This window comes from Leuresthes tenuis, unplaced genomic scaffold (assembly GCF_036924035.1).
Source record: "Leuresthes tenuis unplaced genomic scaffold, fLeuTen1.0.hap1 SCAF_16, whole genome shotgun sequence".
NCBI classification, from domain to species: Eukaryota; Metazoa; Chordata; class Actinopteri; order Atheriniformes; family Atherinopsidae; genus Leuresthes; species Leuresthes tenuis.
Window position 1 is genome coordinate 12,607,841 of NW_027325370.1, and position 16,425 is coordinate 12,624,265.

General features: G+C 38.3%; 1 protein-coding gene across 1 annotated transcript; it reads right to left on the minus strand.

Moving 5' to 3' along the window:
* Nucleotides 1-848: 848 nt before the first annotated feature.
* Nucleotides 849-16,425, minus strand: slc26a6 (solute carrier family 26 member 6). Its single transcript, XM_072367029.1, has 19 exons — nt 16,233-16,425; nt 15,366-15,505; nt 15,098-15,208; nt 14,401-14,576; nt 14,054-14,218; nt 13,485-13,637; nt 13,323-13,405; nt 13,070-13,217; nt 12,880-12,993; nt 11,708-11,785; nt 11,197-11,292; nt 10,798-10,904; nt 10,357-10,426; nt 9,438-9,530; nt 5,089-5,211; nt 4,736-4,882; nt 4,297-4,351; nt 3,347-3,486; nt 849-1,253 (listed from the first exon to the last, which is right to left on the minus strand). The coding sequence occupies exons 1-19, from the start codon at nt 16,391-16,393 to the stop codon at nt 1,230-1,232; spliced, it is 2,184 nt and encodes a 727-aa protein (XP_072223130.1). The 5' UTR covers nt 16,394-16,425; the 3' UTR covers nt 849-1,229.

Below are 16,425 nucleotides of genomic sequence, written 5' to 3' on the forward strand. Positions count from 1 at the left end.
AAAATCCTATTCTTAGCGACCTCTAGTGGTACAAGCTCTGAAATTGCTGCAGACGTTTATATGTGGGCTTCTTCTTGTTGTCAACACGGGCTACAACAATTTTAGGAATGGCCACAAGAAATCCTAGACCTTTTTGAGTGCTTTAGCGGACAACTTGCTGTTGTTTGTTCTAGGCTTACAGGCTCTGAGAGAAACTTGATGGGCGTGTATAAGCGAATAAACTAAGAGCTGTTTTTCTGCCAAAGCACATGAAAGGCATTTTAATCGTTTCTGGAAAATCTACTTGTTTTGATTAGAATAACTATGATTCTATCCATTCTGTTCCAATAAACAATGACTCATACCTGGTTTTAGTTAAAAGATTGCTGTGATGGGAAATCTTTGCAGAAGAATTTTATTGAATAAATCTCTCTCCACTTCTCTAACTGCTTACAGATACATAAACCCAACAGGCGCTGATCCATGGAAGAAAACCTGAATTAACATTTTTCAAAAATGTTTTTTTTTACTTGTGTCCCTGTGTGACATTAAAGTGCGTAAATGTTCCCGATACATGTTAGTAAAGTGACCTCTACTCTCCATGTTTGAGTCACGCGTATTTTCTCAGTGTGTCAGGAGGTTTCCTCATTGGAAATTTCTGATTAAAAACTGCCTTTGTTTGGAAAGGAAATATGCAAATAATATGAATTTTTCAGCAGTATTTTTGGGTTTCATGAAACTAGTCATTTATTTTGTGTTTAAAATGTGATGCAATGAGTTACATCAGGTAATGTTGGGCAAAAAATACATAACAGCAGAAATGAATCCACGTTTACTGAAGTTTACTATTTATTCGACTGATTAATTGATTTTGGTCTATAAGTTATGATGAATGTACAGTACATAAAAAATACATAGCACAGCCTATGTTGATGTACACTTGCTGCAAGTATTATATACATTTACAAATGATGGAAAAAAGGATAAAGGATGATCTAAAAGTTATTTGTTGAAGAAAAAGCACATTACGGCAACCAAAACTTTCCCTTATTTGAACTTGCACAAGTTAATTTGCCCAGACAAAAACTCAACAATCTGTTTACCATATCCACAAACACTTTTTTATATATAATTGACTGCAGGTTTGTTTGCCTGTTTGTGACAGAAGGGACTCCCAGATATGGGGACTCCCAGCAGACAGTGTCTGACACGTCTGACTGTATAACATCCTCCATGGTTCCTCTCAGGACTCAGAAATGTGTTGCTGATAACTCCTGTAAAACAGAAAAACAGGGGGGATGAGAAGAGGAAATAGGAACCAGACAGAAAAAGAGAGAAAAAATGGATTGTTTTTAGTTCAAGGTTAATAAGGAGGCAGAGAACAAAACTGTGAACCTGAAACTGTGTATGCACAGCAACAGCCTCAGAAATAATGGTTCTGAGTCAAACTCAAACCTTTCCCATCATCAGACTCACTGGTATTTGTTGAAATGCATTAAGGGCAATTCTAATGGACTTCTGAGGTGAATATTAGTTCTTGTTTGCTCACTGACATTCTGAAACGCACCCATACTACTGTCTTTCATTTCTCACAGTCCAGTTGACTTGTGTAATTAAACTTTGCTTGGATAAATTCTATCTTGTTGTGACTCGTCTTTATTCTGTGTCGAATTCCTCTACTTCAACAGAAATATGAAGTCATGAACACAAACTATATCCTAAATCAGAGCAGGCACCAACAGATGCCATTGCTCTGAATAATATGCCGACATGCATGCTGGCACAGGTGTTTAAATGATATGAGATTAGCAAAGACACACGCTGGCCATGCGTGGGCAGAGAAGTAATTTGCCTTCAGACAGAGACTGATGGTGTGTGCTGGAATGAGGAGTATTTCTGGTGCGTTAACTTAAGAGATAAAGGAAATGCAATGTGCTGTGTGTAACTGTGCATAAACAAAACACAAGTCATTTGTATCAAAACACATTAAATACAAATTTTTACTCAGTGTATTTAATCTATTTGCGGTTTTAATCATGCAATTTTGACAGGATAGGGGTCAATAAACCAAACATGGAACAACATTTTAATCAGTGTCTATTAAGATTAGCTATCTGCAAAAGAGAACTCAATCATTTTGCTATAGTCAGAAATAAGCAGAGTTTTTCTAATAGATTTAGATGAGAGCCTCTTCATGTGCACCGTAGGATAGTTTGATCTTGCCACAATCTCTTCTTAATCTAACAGAGAGGATGATCACCAGGGGCCTGTAACACGTGCAGATACATTCAAATAATATAAAAAAGTCTCTTCATTAAGGTAAATCTGATGCTGAACTTACAACTTGCCCTCTGAACTGGTAAATAAAACCTTGTATTTCTAACGTATGCAGTCTGACTGGTGTGTCAAAGAGGAACGGTGATGAGTTTACGAGGACATCTTTTTTGTGCTGATAAGTGAGAAAAGGGCTACAGTGTGAATGTGTTTGCTGTCAACTTTGCACTAAAAACTGAGCTTATTGTTTTGTAATAAAGCCATTAAAAAAGCCATTTTGTATAAAAAACCTTCCGAAAAATATCAACAGTCAGACCAGGGTTATGTTTGTCTTATTGTTACTTTTTTCGAGGCTACATATTTTCTTGTCATTAAGGATGATTTTTTTCCCCCGTTAAAATAAAAGTAGCCAGTGGAGAATCAATAGGAATCTAGAAAATCAAGGTTTTCTTCTTGCTGTTATCCAGTAAGCTGTACTAAAAAAAGTTGGTCGACCAATCTGACCGTTCGTTACCGATCTGCCTGATCAGTAATATCAAACCTTTTTATGAGGCCCTACAGAAATCTCCTTTCATACTCCAGAATCATGCCTCACAAAGCTCAACCATTGATAGATCCTTGTTTTTTACAGTTCACACAAACACCTGAGTGTCATCCGGCTGACTGAAAACACTCTAATTTCACCACCAATTTAATAGCTATGCTTTAGATATGTGGAAATCTTGTGCTGATCCTTTTCCTCAACAGATAGAAACAGATAGTATCACATTTATGTAGAAATTTAGATAACTGTAAGGGTTTCATATTCAATGGACATGTATATAAAAGTAGTCTTGATCTTCTCATCTGATTCAATGTAATGTAGTAAAATATTTCTAATAGTAGCTTTGTTCTAATGATACAGAATTACAGTGGAGATGCAACTGTTCAGGAGCAAATTCAAACATAGATAGGAGTCTTTGCATAATCTGTCTGTCCACGTAGTGTTAAAAAGCATTTTAAAACACGAGGTAAAAATTTTATAAAACTTGATATGCATGTTTGAGTGTGTGTGTGTGTGTGTGTGTATGTGTGAGTGTGTGAGTACTCATACCTCATATTCCGCCTCTTTCTGGCTCTCAGTCCTGGAAGACTGACAGTGCAGAACGGCGTCATGGACAGTGGTGAAGAGACACGACTTTGTCACTTTGTCATTGAAGAAACCTCCTCTCTGCAGGTTGTCCACCACACCGGCTAGACACAGAGAGACGAGTCACAGTTGAGACAGTTGGATGTAAGAGGTGATGGCACAATGAGCATGTCAGTGTGGGAAGACAGGAGATGAAGGAATAGAGGAAGATGAAGAGCTAACAAGATGCCAAATTAAAAAAAAAATAAAATAAATGGGAGGGGTATTCCTTGAGTTCAATGAATCTCGTTATAGTTCCTGGCTGCATGAATATTCTTGGCAATACAGGCTATCAACAGCTAATCAGGGCTGCCAATGGTCTGAAGTAAATTGGAGGACACCCATCTTTGTGCAGTACGTTTTTTTTTGTCCCCTGGACATTCATGTGATGTTTTTCTCCCTCAATTAAAAAGTCAGATCTAAGCTTGTGGGCTGTTATGTAAAAATAAACACTGAGAGGAGATACTAAAACACAACTGACCCACCAGATTGCATCGAGGACTAATTATTATCTTCTTATGACCAAAGATCATGTTTCACATCAGACTTAGAAAAATTATGTCTTTGAAAAAAAGGTTTGAACTTTCTTCTTAGAAATGTTACAAAAACGTCAGCAAACAGCTAGAATAACATCTGCTGTTATTTCATGGACTTAAATTGTGTGGCTGGAATGTAAATGTGAAAATACATCCACATGTGTGTCTCCAGTGTACAGCGTAAAATCCACTCATATGATTAAAACTTATTTTCTGGGTGATTTCACCAAAGAGAAAAGATGTGTTTCCGGAGAACTACGCAGTAGTTTGAAGAGATACTTCCAAACACTGACTTCTATCAACAGTTTCTGCAGTATTTAGTCTGAAGGCTGGACTTACTTTGGCAGCCAGTAAGAACAACCTCTATGCCAATTTCTCCGTAGTCCCTCAGAATCTGAAACAGACATAGAAGCACAGAGCAAACATCTGATTCAGGATCGTCCAATTAGTCTGACAATCCAATTTACTGTAATTGAATGCATGAGGGAATAAATAACAAGAAAAAGGACTGAGGGACAGATAGGGGATTGTTCTAGTTGCAGTTAGAAAGGCAGGCTTGTTTGGGTCAGTGTTTATTTTGGGGGCACAAGAAAGAATTTCAGCAATTTTGTCACAACTCTGATTAAACAATTGTAAGCTAATGTAGAACATAAAGAAAAGCTGATTTTTTTTCTGGACTTGTTGCTTGAACATTTAACTGTACATAAATCTTTTTAATGATCAAAATTAGGTTTTTCTTCTGTCTTTGTGCCCTTGCATGTGATTGGCACGCTCTTACACTTCGTAGTGTCTTGACCCCCACTGTGTCCAGGAAGTTAACAGGGCTGAGGTCGAGGACAATGGCTCTTGGCAGCGAGGGGTCAGGCTCAGCAGCCACGTTAATGACGGAAATGTCATTCTGCTGCTCCAAGTTTGGCTCCCCCTGCTGGAAGAGACATGACAGAAAGTTAAAGTCAAAGCACCATCTCGACATTAATCAGAATCAAAAGGTTTGCAGATCTGGAAGTCACACGATCATCAAAGCCTGGTTTGCTGAATTTCTTTTTGGAAGGACTTTCCTCAACCTTTCTCAATCAAGCAAAGTTACACAAATCTTCCTCTGCTTTGTGTCTGGAGTTAGGTTATTCTCACCATGTCCACTCCATTCTTGTGGAGCTCCTTCTTGGCTTTCTTGGCATTTTTCTTATCATGCCTCTTTTTCTTGGCCTCAAGTTTTTTCTTTGCAGACAGGATCTTTGTAATGTCAATGCCAGACTGAAATAAACAGAGAAAATCACATGTGAGGTTTACATTCATTTTTGTGGGAAAATGTCTGGTATAGAGTCATTTTTGGTTGAAACAATGACAAGACAGCATTATAACAAATGTGTGGAGAGTATTTATTACTTTCTGAAGTTATTTCTGTATGCTGATGATAACAATGTAAGGTGAGGCATATTAGGGATTAGAGCAACACAAACTCTCCATCAGGGTTGTCAAGCGAGTCATGCCTGCTAAACTAATTCTTCAATCCAAAATAAACAAGCAAAACAGGTCTTGCAGTCTGGGGGAGTGACTACATGCTTTTCCATATGACCATATGAGACACAACCACAGGTCATTAAACAAAAGTCTAAGTTGCCTTTATTTGAGAAATCTGGTGTCACTGGAATGAAATGAGTTTCTTGGACTCCACAACATTAAACACATGTCTATAATTTCCCCAGACTCTAAGTTGTATAACTCATGCAGCTTTGTTGAAGCAAAAGATTATGAAACCCCTGAATTTTATGAAATGCTTATTTTTTTTACACTTCAAACAACTTGAAAGAATGACGTCAATCATGAAGTGTGTTTGAGACCAAAATATGATGATAGGTTTTTCGCTTCTGCATTTCAGTTAACACAACAAGACTTTACTAAAACACTTTTATCACCTCTTAACTGGGTTTATGCAATAACATCACCTGTTTGAGCTGGTCCAGCCTGCAATATGGCTGTCATTTGGAAACATTATTGCTTCTTGCTTGGGTTTAGCCAATAACTTCAGTTGGTTGGGTTTAGAAAACAATCATCTTCAAAATACCTTACATCATAAATAAAAACCATATGACCACTAGAAATCACATGTTTTTAAAACGTGAGTTAAGGTCACTTTGGCCTGCATAAACAGGGACGTAGTTGGACAGTCTCCACAGAATGAAAAGTGCTGTTCCCGGTAAGGTTTCCACCCTATTTTACATTTATTTTTTTCACCGGAGAATTGTTAAGTTCATGTGTGGCGCACTGCTTACAGCACAAATGCATCAACAACACCACATACAGCTCTAAAAACAATGCTTTCAAACAGCTATTCTGTATTTAAATTGTAAAAGTAAATTGAATGGATTGACAAATGAGTTTCAACCAGATGGTCAAGTGCAGTAATCAGTCCTTCTATTCATTCCCTCATCATGAGTTTCCGATGTGAATGATGGGGACAAAATAGACCATTTGTTGTGAGTCATTTAAATCTTTTGATATTTTGTTGTATCTTTATGAAAGATACCCACTAGATTTGGATTTGTTTTCAGTCAGTTGCAGTGAAATTACCTCAGGACGGGGTCTTTTTCTTATGACAGGCAGCAGGAGGGATAATTTCAGCAAGCAAAAACATTTTCAAAGAGCAAATGAGTGGGTGATTATTGTTTTAAGACAGGCTTGATACTGTGCTTTTTTTCTTTGGGATCAAAGATGGCAACTGTCAACTAAAGTTTCTATCACACGGAACATGTTTAGAACAGGTCTGATTTTAAAAGTCTATGTACCCCAAAAGGATGATTTACATTAATGTAAATAAATAAATACACAGAATCCGGTATTTTGTTGGTTCATTAGAAATTAAGACAGAGAGAGGAAAAGATGTTGACTGCGTTGACCATAATTTGCCTCATTTTCCGCCTCCTTTGTCAATGAGCTTTCCAATCGATACAACCATGTAGGTCGTTTCTTCATATCTTGACATATTACTGACAATGGTATCTGTACAACACCGTCTCTCCAAGTGGTACTTTAGAGAAATATGACCCATCCGTATGTTTCCACATAGGAGGACATGTCATTTGCTAGTCTTTTGTTATTTCCCACTTGTGTGTACATAATAACATTAGTTGTGTAGGGTTAAAAAAATCATGGTTAGGACTAACATAAACTGCAAGTGCAACAGTCAGAGTCATGGATGGCATCGTTGCACTTCACATGGAGTTGCTCTCACAAACATTAAAGGTAGCATATTATTGGAATCTAATTATTGGACATTATTGGACATTATTGGATTTGCCTGCATGAACATACAACCCTTGGGCATGTTTTGGGAAAGAAGACAGTCTCCATTTGTCTAATTTCAGCCTCATCACCTCTCTGGGGTCCTCCTGATCTGGAAATTATTCACAGCCATCTTTTCTGGTGTGTTAGTTAATATGACACTGGAAGAGAGATGATCGAGTACAGAGGAGGCTTGTCAGAGGAGTTATCATTGAGTATATACCACTGAAAGCTCTTTGGGAAAGTCTTTTGAGTCTTAGACCCTTTCAGCCCATGCTGTGAATTGACATAAAAATAAATATCTACTTAAACCCACATCTAAACACCTTTAATGCTCTTCTGACAGGAACAATGAAACACAGCAGTATGCTCCAACAAAACAATGATTAGATGATGCAGCTGTGTCACACGTCAAACTTAATTAAAGTGTTTCAAATGATAGCACCAAGGCAAGGATGTCTTATTTTATTAAACGCCTGTCACCTCGACCCTTCTGTCCTTGTGTGTATCCTTGTTTTCTCTGCTAGTGTCTCTGGTGAGAGGGACTAATAAGATTTAAGGAGAGGTGTCGAGTGTGTGCAAACTGAAATTTGGGTTAAGTAGCTTGTCATTGCTCTTTTAGCTTCTATGTTGCCAGCTCTGTATTGTATACATTTTTATTTAACCTCTTCTATATTCCCTGCAGTCTTTGTTAGCTCTGATTCTGGTGTAAATCTCTCAGGATATGGTCCAAACCAGCTCTTCTCCAGCTTTGAAAGCTCTGGACACCTAAGCTAAATACGTGTCCACCGTTTCATTCAATGAACTGCTCGTCCACTTCTCTGTTTTGGTCTGCTTGGACTGACCAGGTCTGAAACTTTGTTAAGAGCTGGTAAAACTGACACAGTGGATCACTATTACATTGAAATCTTTTTCACTTAAACTGTTCTTAGAAATGTTTGAGCAAACTCCATTTGTAACCTTAGGGAATAAATGAGGTAACACTAAATGCACAGAAAATACAAAAAAGTTTTGTTAAAAGTAATTAAAAACATCAGATATTTATCTTCTAATTCATTTGCTATTTCATTTATAAGATATCCACTCCAAAGTGGATCAGAACTGACTTTATTATTAAGGCCTTCTTTTGTCCTCAAACTGGAATAATACCAATTATCATTAAAATTGTATGACATCACTAATTGTTGCTATTAAAGCACTCACGCCTACTTAAGTGCAAGCCATCAGCTTAGATACAACCAGTGAGAACAAGCAGTAAATAATCCTAAATTTCCCCCAGCACCTCGTGCTGTTTGAGTCGTCTGCATGTCACGCTGGCTGATGGAATAGAAACACTTAATTAGATACAAGAAATGACCAGAATTCCTTTGATGGCAATTTCTCACCTTGTAAACAATCCTTCAACCTCTGCCAGACTGCTTAATGATAGCTTATATCGGCGCATTGATATGCGAAAGAAACAGAGCAACCCTGCGGCTTTTACATGCTGACACTTTAATGAATGAGATGTTCCATTATCCACCTCCCTGACTCTGTCTCTGCACCCCCCCCCATCTCGCTGTCTTTTGTCATCTTTTGTCCACCTTCCATCGATTTGTCTTCGCATTTAACCCAAAGAGATGTGACAGAAGAGGAGGAGAAAGGTGTGGGGGGGGGGGACAAGCGGAGCGGGGGATGGGGTGTTTAAAAAAAACATTGAAGAGAAGAAAGGAGAAGAGAAAATAGTGGGATGACATTTTGAACAATGTCTGTCACAGTTGTGATGTGTGAATTGGAGACATGTCTCTTCAGTTATTAGTGTGTCAGAAATGATGTTTGTAAGAGGGGAGTTAATTGCACGGGAACAGTGACAAGATAGATTGCTGCTGGAGTTAGTTGTTTTTTCCTTTGAGAGTATGTGCATAACTGTTGTCTTTAGTTTGTGAAATCAGGGTTTGTGTGTCTGATACTGCTTTTTCGGAGGCCCCCACATTAATATATAAACGCTAACCAACATTCCTCTTTGTTTTGTCTGTGGTGATAGTTTGAAAGTAAGAAGAATTTTGAGGAAAAATGTTGTTGTCACTTCTCAAAAACACTATTCATGGATTAAACCCTGGTTTTATAATCAGGCAAAAGATAACCCATTACGCTCATTTCAGGGGTCTATTAGATGATATTTGTATGCTTTGAGACTGTGTGTGTGTTTGTATCCTCACCTTCTTTCCCAGCGCTTCTTGGTACATCTCAGCATTGGCAAAGTAGAGTGTGGCGGAAGAACGAAAGATTAAAATTCCTGGCACCTGCCTGACCTAAAATCAGTGAAGGATGAAGTGAACGTGAACAAATTTCCTACACTAGCAGAGATACAAAGACAAAAAATCCTCAAGCAAGCATCGAATAGGTGCCTGCACATAATTAAAAGGAAACTCTTCCAGTAGCTGTTGAAAAATTTGCAGACCCTGTGGCATAAAAAACACCATGAATTTAAAATTAAATGTTATTGAGATTTGTGTTTGACTGTCCTGCTGGAACAGGTACAGTAAAATGCTGGAGGGTGAGCAAAGTCCCACACTAACTGTAACTGATTACACTAAAACTTTCCTACATGATAGATGAGAGAAAATAATTCACTCAGCTGTATTGTGTTTGTGCTTTTTCATGATGTATTGTGTTCATTCATTCCTCATTCAAAATGTATCCTACACTTGCTTTATCAATGGCTAAATGTGATATTTAAATTAAAAAAAAAGAAAAGCAAAGAAGAAAAAAGTACTAAACAGCAGTAACTTCTCTTTGTTAAGTCACTAATTTGAAATTGGCAAAAATGACATTTGAACTAAATATTATCACGTGCAGTGAAGTAATGAGCAGTTCTTATCTATCAGACTGGACAATGGCACTGGTTGAATGTTAAAATTGAAGTTGATTAAATAATTATATTAAATAAGGTGAAAAATAACATTTTTACACCCAAATTGAGCCTTAATCAAGTGTAGTGTGGCCCCTTAGACAGAGGTCAAGATACTGCCATAGGGTTTTTTATTGGTTTCATTTATTGTTAAAAGTTGTTCTAATAATGTTGTACATCTCCAATACTCATTCACAGCTTTAATTATATTTGTATTATACACCTACCGAATCGTATTCCTCCATTGGCTTGTAAATATCAGTGTCTGGCATCTGTCCTAACAGGGAGTACTTGGGTCTGAAATACAAATAAAAAAAACACATTTGGAATATCTTATGGTTTAAAGTAGTCTTGAGGAGAAATATGTGGTCACAGACTTGTGAAAGAAGCTAGGCAGATCCCAAGTATTACACCTAGCCTGTTTTTTTAAAACGGCAATTTTTCAAGGGATTAGTCCACTTTTTAAGTTTTTTTTTTTATGAAACAGAAGTATATTTGTGAGAGTTTGAGTAATCCTCTCCTTTGTCACTCACTTGTGTATACACTGTTGGCATGTTTGTAGTGCAACAACTGCTGCAGACTCTCACAGTGTGAAAACCATGATTTAGCAGGAAGTATATAACTGTGTGTGTGTGTATGTGGGGGACTTGATAGTAATGTCTCCTTACAGCTGCGTCCTGAAGATGACTGTGAGCATGGAGAACGCAATGGAAGCAGCTAGTCCCAGATCAGGGTTCAACAGCATGGTGAGGATGAAGGTGGCCACCCAGACCAGCTGGAGACAGACAGGATAATGAGTAATGTTGCAGTGTTTATACTGACCCTTTAATGTAATACTCATTGCAAAAGAGCCAGAAGGAAAAGTTGAAGCTGGACTGTTTTGGCACCAATTGAAAGGTTATGTAGTTGTTGAGTGTGGAAAACCAGTTTGGTGATTATAAGTTCTGTCATGACATTGAGGTGAATAGATATATAAAAAGATACATATGAAGCATAGGATGTTAATATCAAGGAATCTATGTTTGCCTTATTAACCAAATTCCTTTCCTACTTTTTGGCACACTCACCATGTCTATTTTGTTGCTCCTCCACAGAGCAGGGATGTCCAAGAATTGCTTCATCATGCCATGAAGATTAACAAAGATGATGGCAGCCAGCACCGCCTGCAAAATTAAACAGAGAACAATTAATCACAGAGTGCTGGAGTCCTGAAACATGTTTGAGATTAACATCTCACTGTTTAAATGAGGCCTTAATTTATGTTGGTTTTAGGTTTTCATATGTTTGATGCTACATTAAATTAACTGTCAAAGCTTATGTAATGAACTGCAAAGTATTATTTATGATCCACTTAGCGTGCTTGACAGTGAAAATATTTTGTAGAGGTTGTTAATGCATCTCTCTTCCTCTGTGTATTTTTCTTAGAAGCTGAAGAGGTATCCAGTCACGCAACACATGTGTGATGTGTTTTCACTTGGGCTGGGCCTTGAGAAGGCCTCATAATTTTGCACACATTCCTACTCAGCCTTACACACATGCTTATGATTGTGCATGCTAACGCGTGAACACTCGCTGTACCTTGGGCAGATCTTCAAAGAGAGCTCCGATCCAGAGTGTGATGAAAAGGATAACTACTGCTGATAGAGCCCCTGCAACCTGCAGTCAAGGGAGGAAGAAAATAGACTCATGATGAATGGATATAAAGTGAAAGAGATTGTAGGAAGACCGATAAAGAGAAACAAAAAAGAGACAGATGCAGTGGTTATTAGTTTGAACTGGAGCATGTTTGTAAGAGGATTCAGTGAAGCATCAGTTAAAGCCTCACCTCACCTCTCCTCTTCTCTCCCATGGGCCTTTGCTGATCACTGGTGTTGTTAGTCTTGATCAATTTGACCTCTTAGCAAATCAATATTTGTATATTAATCTACCTTTTTACCTTTCTTATTATTATTTTGACAATCGATTATGTGAAAAATATTTCCATGATACCTAACTTTAAAGAATTTTTTTTTTTTAAATTTCAAGTTGTTTAAAAAGTTCCAGGTGGATGGAGTTGCCATCGGAGAAGTAGCACATATGCAAACTAGATCGCACATGTGCAAAAAGATGCCAGAGAGGCCTTAAGTTTAAACCTGGAGAGGGATTCACCAGCCTTTGAAAGACTAAACATAAAATTACAAAGAATGTCATAATTTCATCCTTCATGTAGCGTAAGAAATGATCAACGAGCCAAAGACAAAGTAAAAATCCACCAGCCATGATATGTACTGTCCTCTGGCCCAGTCCCTGCTCTACTGAATTTCATTCTGTTATTACTTTCTGCTGTTTACATCAAATAAAGAACTGGAATGTTTTTATAAAACCATTTAATTTTGTCAGCTTCGGCATGTTAATGTCTTTGTACTATTTTCAACAAAAGATAAGGTTAAATGATTCTAAATCCTAGTATTTTGAATTCATTTGCATTATACACAGTTTACACTTTCACTTACCACTTTTCTGGTAAACAACGTTCTAAAACGCATGTAGACTACATATTCAACTGAATAAATTTAGTTAAAAAATAGATGATAATAAAGACAACAAATGGTTATTAGAAAGAGTCACTGAGTTGTTCTATTGTTGCTGGCAGGACTGACCTCCTGCTGCAGCATATCTGAAGAGGCGTGAATCTACAAACATACCTTTGTCAGGTAGGAACAAAGCTTGCTCAGGGGCACTTTAACAGAATAACAAGTATTCACACCAACCTGAGTTTTCCCTCCTGTGCTCTCCTGAACCATGCTGCGAGACATGGAGCAACTGATGGCAAAACACTGGAAAATTCCTCCGATGGAGTTACTCAAGCCCAGAGCGATTAGTTCCTGAACCACGAAAAACACATTTTATACACCGCACACTGAAGCAGTTCATCTTTGTGTCTGTTTGTCTCCTCACTACCTGGTTGCTGTCCACTTTGTAGCCATATTTAAGTGCAAATATTCGTCCCAGAGAGATGGCGATGCCATAACCAACAACAGACAGAGCAAAGGCGTCCCCAATCACCTGGCCAAACAGAGACACATCTGGGACAACAGGTGGCTGAAGCCTGACACACAGGAACAAAGCAGAGAAAAGAACCATTACAAACTTTACTGATCTTGAGTGGAAGCAAACAGGCTTGTAACTGTGTGTGTGTGTGTGTGGTTCTCACCCCGAGGGAATCACTCCTACCACATCCACTCCATATCTCCCCTCTAAGTCAACTTGCCAAGAGATTACTGTAGCAACAATAACCTGGAAAAACAGATAGAGGAGATATATCACACTGTCCGCAGATATATTTTGTGTGCTTTCGGTGTCCCTGTATACTCACAGCGACCAGCTCCACAGGTAGGGGAACAGGTAGTTTTTTACTCAAGTATGTGTTGAGCTCTTTCGCGAGGATGAGGCCAATTATGGCAACAATGCTGACTACAAGAGTGCCGATGTTTGTCTGCGGAAGGAGATAGCACAGCTCCACCACGGTCTAAGTGGAGAAAAAGAGAGGGCAATTAAGACTCAAATGTGTCTGTGAAAGGAGCATGACAGGAAAGTCGTAAAGATTCACATGTGACGAATGAAAAATTGCTTTCCTATGTGAACTCCACAGACTATGAACTAGCTATGAAAAGACTTTCTAATCAAGTGAACATGAGTTTAAAGGTTAGTAGTTAACATCTGGCATGTTACTTCAGGGCTGTTTGCAGATGAACACTGGCTTTTCTATTTGTTGCAAATGTGAGTTGAGTTTATTTGTGGCTTGTATATCTACATGCACATTAAATAGCTCAGTTATGCCACCTTATTCACGTAGTGCTCATTATAGGCAAAGTGCATCAGTAATAAAACCGTCTGAGGTCTCATTATTATCGAACAAAATTTTTGAAAACTAAACTTTCTTACATATATCAATGAAAGCGGTCCACTGTATCTCACAGGGTTGATACCAAAGGTGTATTTGAGCTGGGACACGATGACATGGATGGCAGCTCCTGTGGTATAACCTCGGACCAGCGGCTCTGATAGGTAGGTCACCACGAAACCAAACTGGATCAGACCGAGCAGAATCTACACACATGCCATGGATTGAGAAGCATATAGAGATCACAAAGCAGCCAACTGAATGTTTGTAAACCTGAACATCTATTTTTATTTAACTTTTCTCGTGCTTTTTTCCAAAAATGTTATAGACTGAACCACAAACCAGTTTCTTCATTACTTTAGCTTATTTGCAGCAGTTTAATGTTTACCTGAAACAATCCGGATATAAAGGTGACAGCTGCAGCCACTCTGACCCGCTCTGCATCACGACTAACAACGTCAGTGATACTGGAGTTGGTCACATTGTCCCATATCATAAAGTCTGAGTCTGGAGCCAGTCGCTCTATCACCCCCCCTATCATCACGCTCATTACTGCATATGTTCCTGGAAAAGGGAGACAGAGAGTTGTTGTATCACTGCTTTGAAATGTCTCTGGAATGGAAATTAAATAAAGCTCATACGTAGAACCACTTTCTTTGCAATCTTTGAAATTTGAGTCTGAGGGAGGATTTGGGTAACCTAGTTTCCAAGTTAGAGAACTTTCACCATTGTAATGTGGAAACAGGAAACTTGCATTCTTTTTCTTTATTTTTCAAATGAGTGAGAGAAACTGTCCAAACTGAATATAAGAGAAACTAAATATTCTGTCACAATAGCCCCAGCTGATGCAGCCCAAAAAAACAGCCATGCCATGGCACTGCTTCAAGGCAAATCCATGGAAATAACACAAAATGTTTGTTCTGCTTCTGAAGAAGACACAAAAGGCTTTCTACAGCTTCACAACATTAACAAACATTAATGTGACAAAGAGAGAACATGAGAGGCAAATGATGCATGATGGTGGATCATTTTGCATCTTTCAAAATAGCTCAGTGTAAAGCTACAGTAAATTATCATACACATACCAACTGAGATGTGCTTGGATGTGCCAAAAATAAAGTAGATGAGAACTGGGTAGAAGGAGGAGTACAGACCAAAGACTGGAGGAACAGCTGCCAGCAAAGCATAGGCCATACCTGCAGAGATAAAAGAGGATAAAGATAATTTTCTGCAGTACTGTTATAAGAGAAAAAGCTGATCAAATTAAATTTTTTTGTGGTCACATCATTAAAAGTATCAACCCACAACATTTAGGATTTGAATAATCTTGCCCTTATTGAAGCTCCATCTCACCTTGCGGCAGCTGCATGATCCCCACACTGATTCCTGAGACCAGATCACCCAGTGCGTTTTCTCTTAAGGAGTAACGAGGCAGCCACGACACAACAGGGACACTTCCCAGCAGGCACTTCTTCAGCTCTGGACCAGAGCACCTGAGTTTGGTTTCAGTGAGAGACAGAGAAGACGGAAACATTTAGAAGATAACTACTTTATGGATAGATTTTGGTATTAGTCCTGTGGTACGTGGGTCCATTATTGTTTTAAGACTGGCACCATGGTCAGCTGGTGGAGGTGGTTGGCTCAATTTTTTCCCCCCACCTACTAAAAAAGAGTTAATGCATTTTTTAATGAAGTTGCGTAATTAAGTTTTTTTTATATTAGCTGTTCAGAATTACAAGTAAAAATCATATAGTTGCCCTTCAACATAACTCTGATTCATGACAGTCACTGAACCATTAGAGACCTCACTTAGATCCTGAAACGTACAACTTGCCATCTGCTTTTGGTCTCAGGATGCAAGATCTTCTTCCATGTTCATGTGGTTCTGCTCTATCTTAATATATATTCTCAAGTATGTCATGAAAACTTCTCATTTGACTGCACATGTGTTAAAGACTGAGCTTATGTGGTGACTGACGCTAGTTCAGTAATTCCAGTGTATGGACTCCATTCTCAAATGTGTACTGTTTTTAAGCACATGCCTGACTGAATCAAATGCAGTATTCATATTTTCAGTTGCATTTTATTCTTTAACTGTCTAAGCATGTTTAAGCATGCAGACTTTGATTACAGGATGCTTTGTGCTTTGATAAAAAAGGAGAATATTCAGGACAATAAATCCCTAAATATAAAAGGGAAAGTTTGATTACGATGCTTTACCTCATTGACTTTTTCATCTTCTCACATAGAGACGGTTTTGAGTTGGTCTTTTGTGCCATTTCATCCACTGTTGCTTCATCCAGGATGTCCCTTTGGACGCTGTAGTTCATTCGTCTCCTCTCAGTCATGGCTGATACGAGCTGCCAGCAAAGTGTCTCCATTATTATTGTAACAATATCATGAAACAATGAAA

What these genes read in the sequence shown, in the direction of transcription:
- slc26a6 (XM_072367029.1), bottom strand. Translation starts at nt 16,393, where the DNA reads ATGGAGACACTTTGCTGGCAGCTCGTATCAGCCATGACTGAGAGGAGA. An exon ending in GATCATGCAGCTGCCGCAAG is followed by an intron (nt 15,209 to 15,365) that starts GTGAGATGGAGC and finishes TTATCTCTGCAG; the next exon opens with GTATGGCCTATGCTTTGCTG. An exon ending in GGAGCAACAAAATAGACATG is followed by an intron (nt 10,905 to 11,196) that starts GTGAGTGTGCCA and finishes GTCTGTCTCCAG; the next exon opens with CTGGTCTGGGTGGCCACCTT.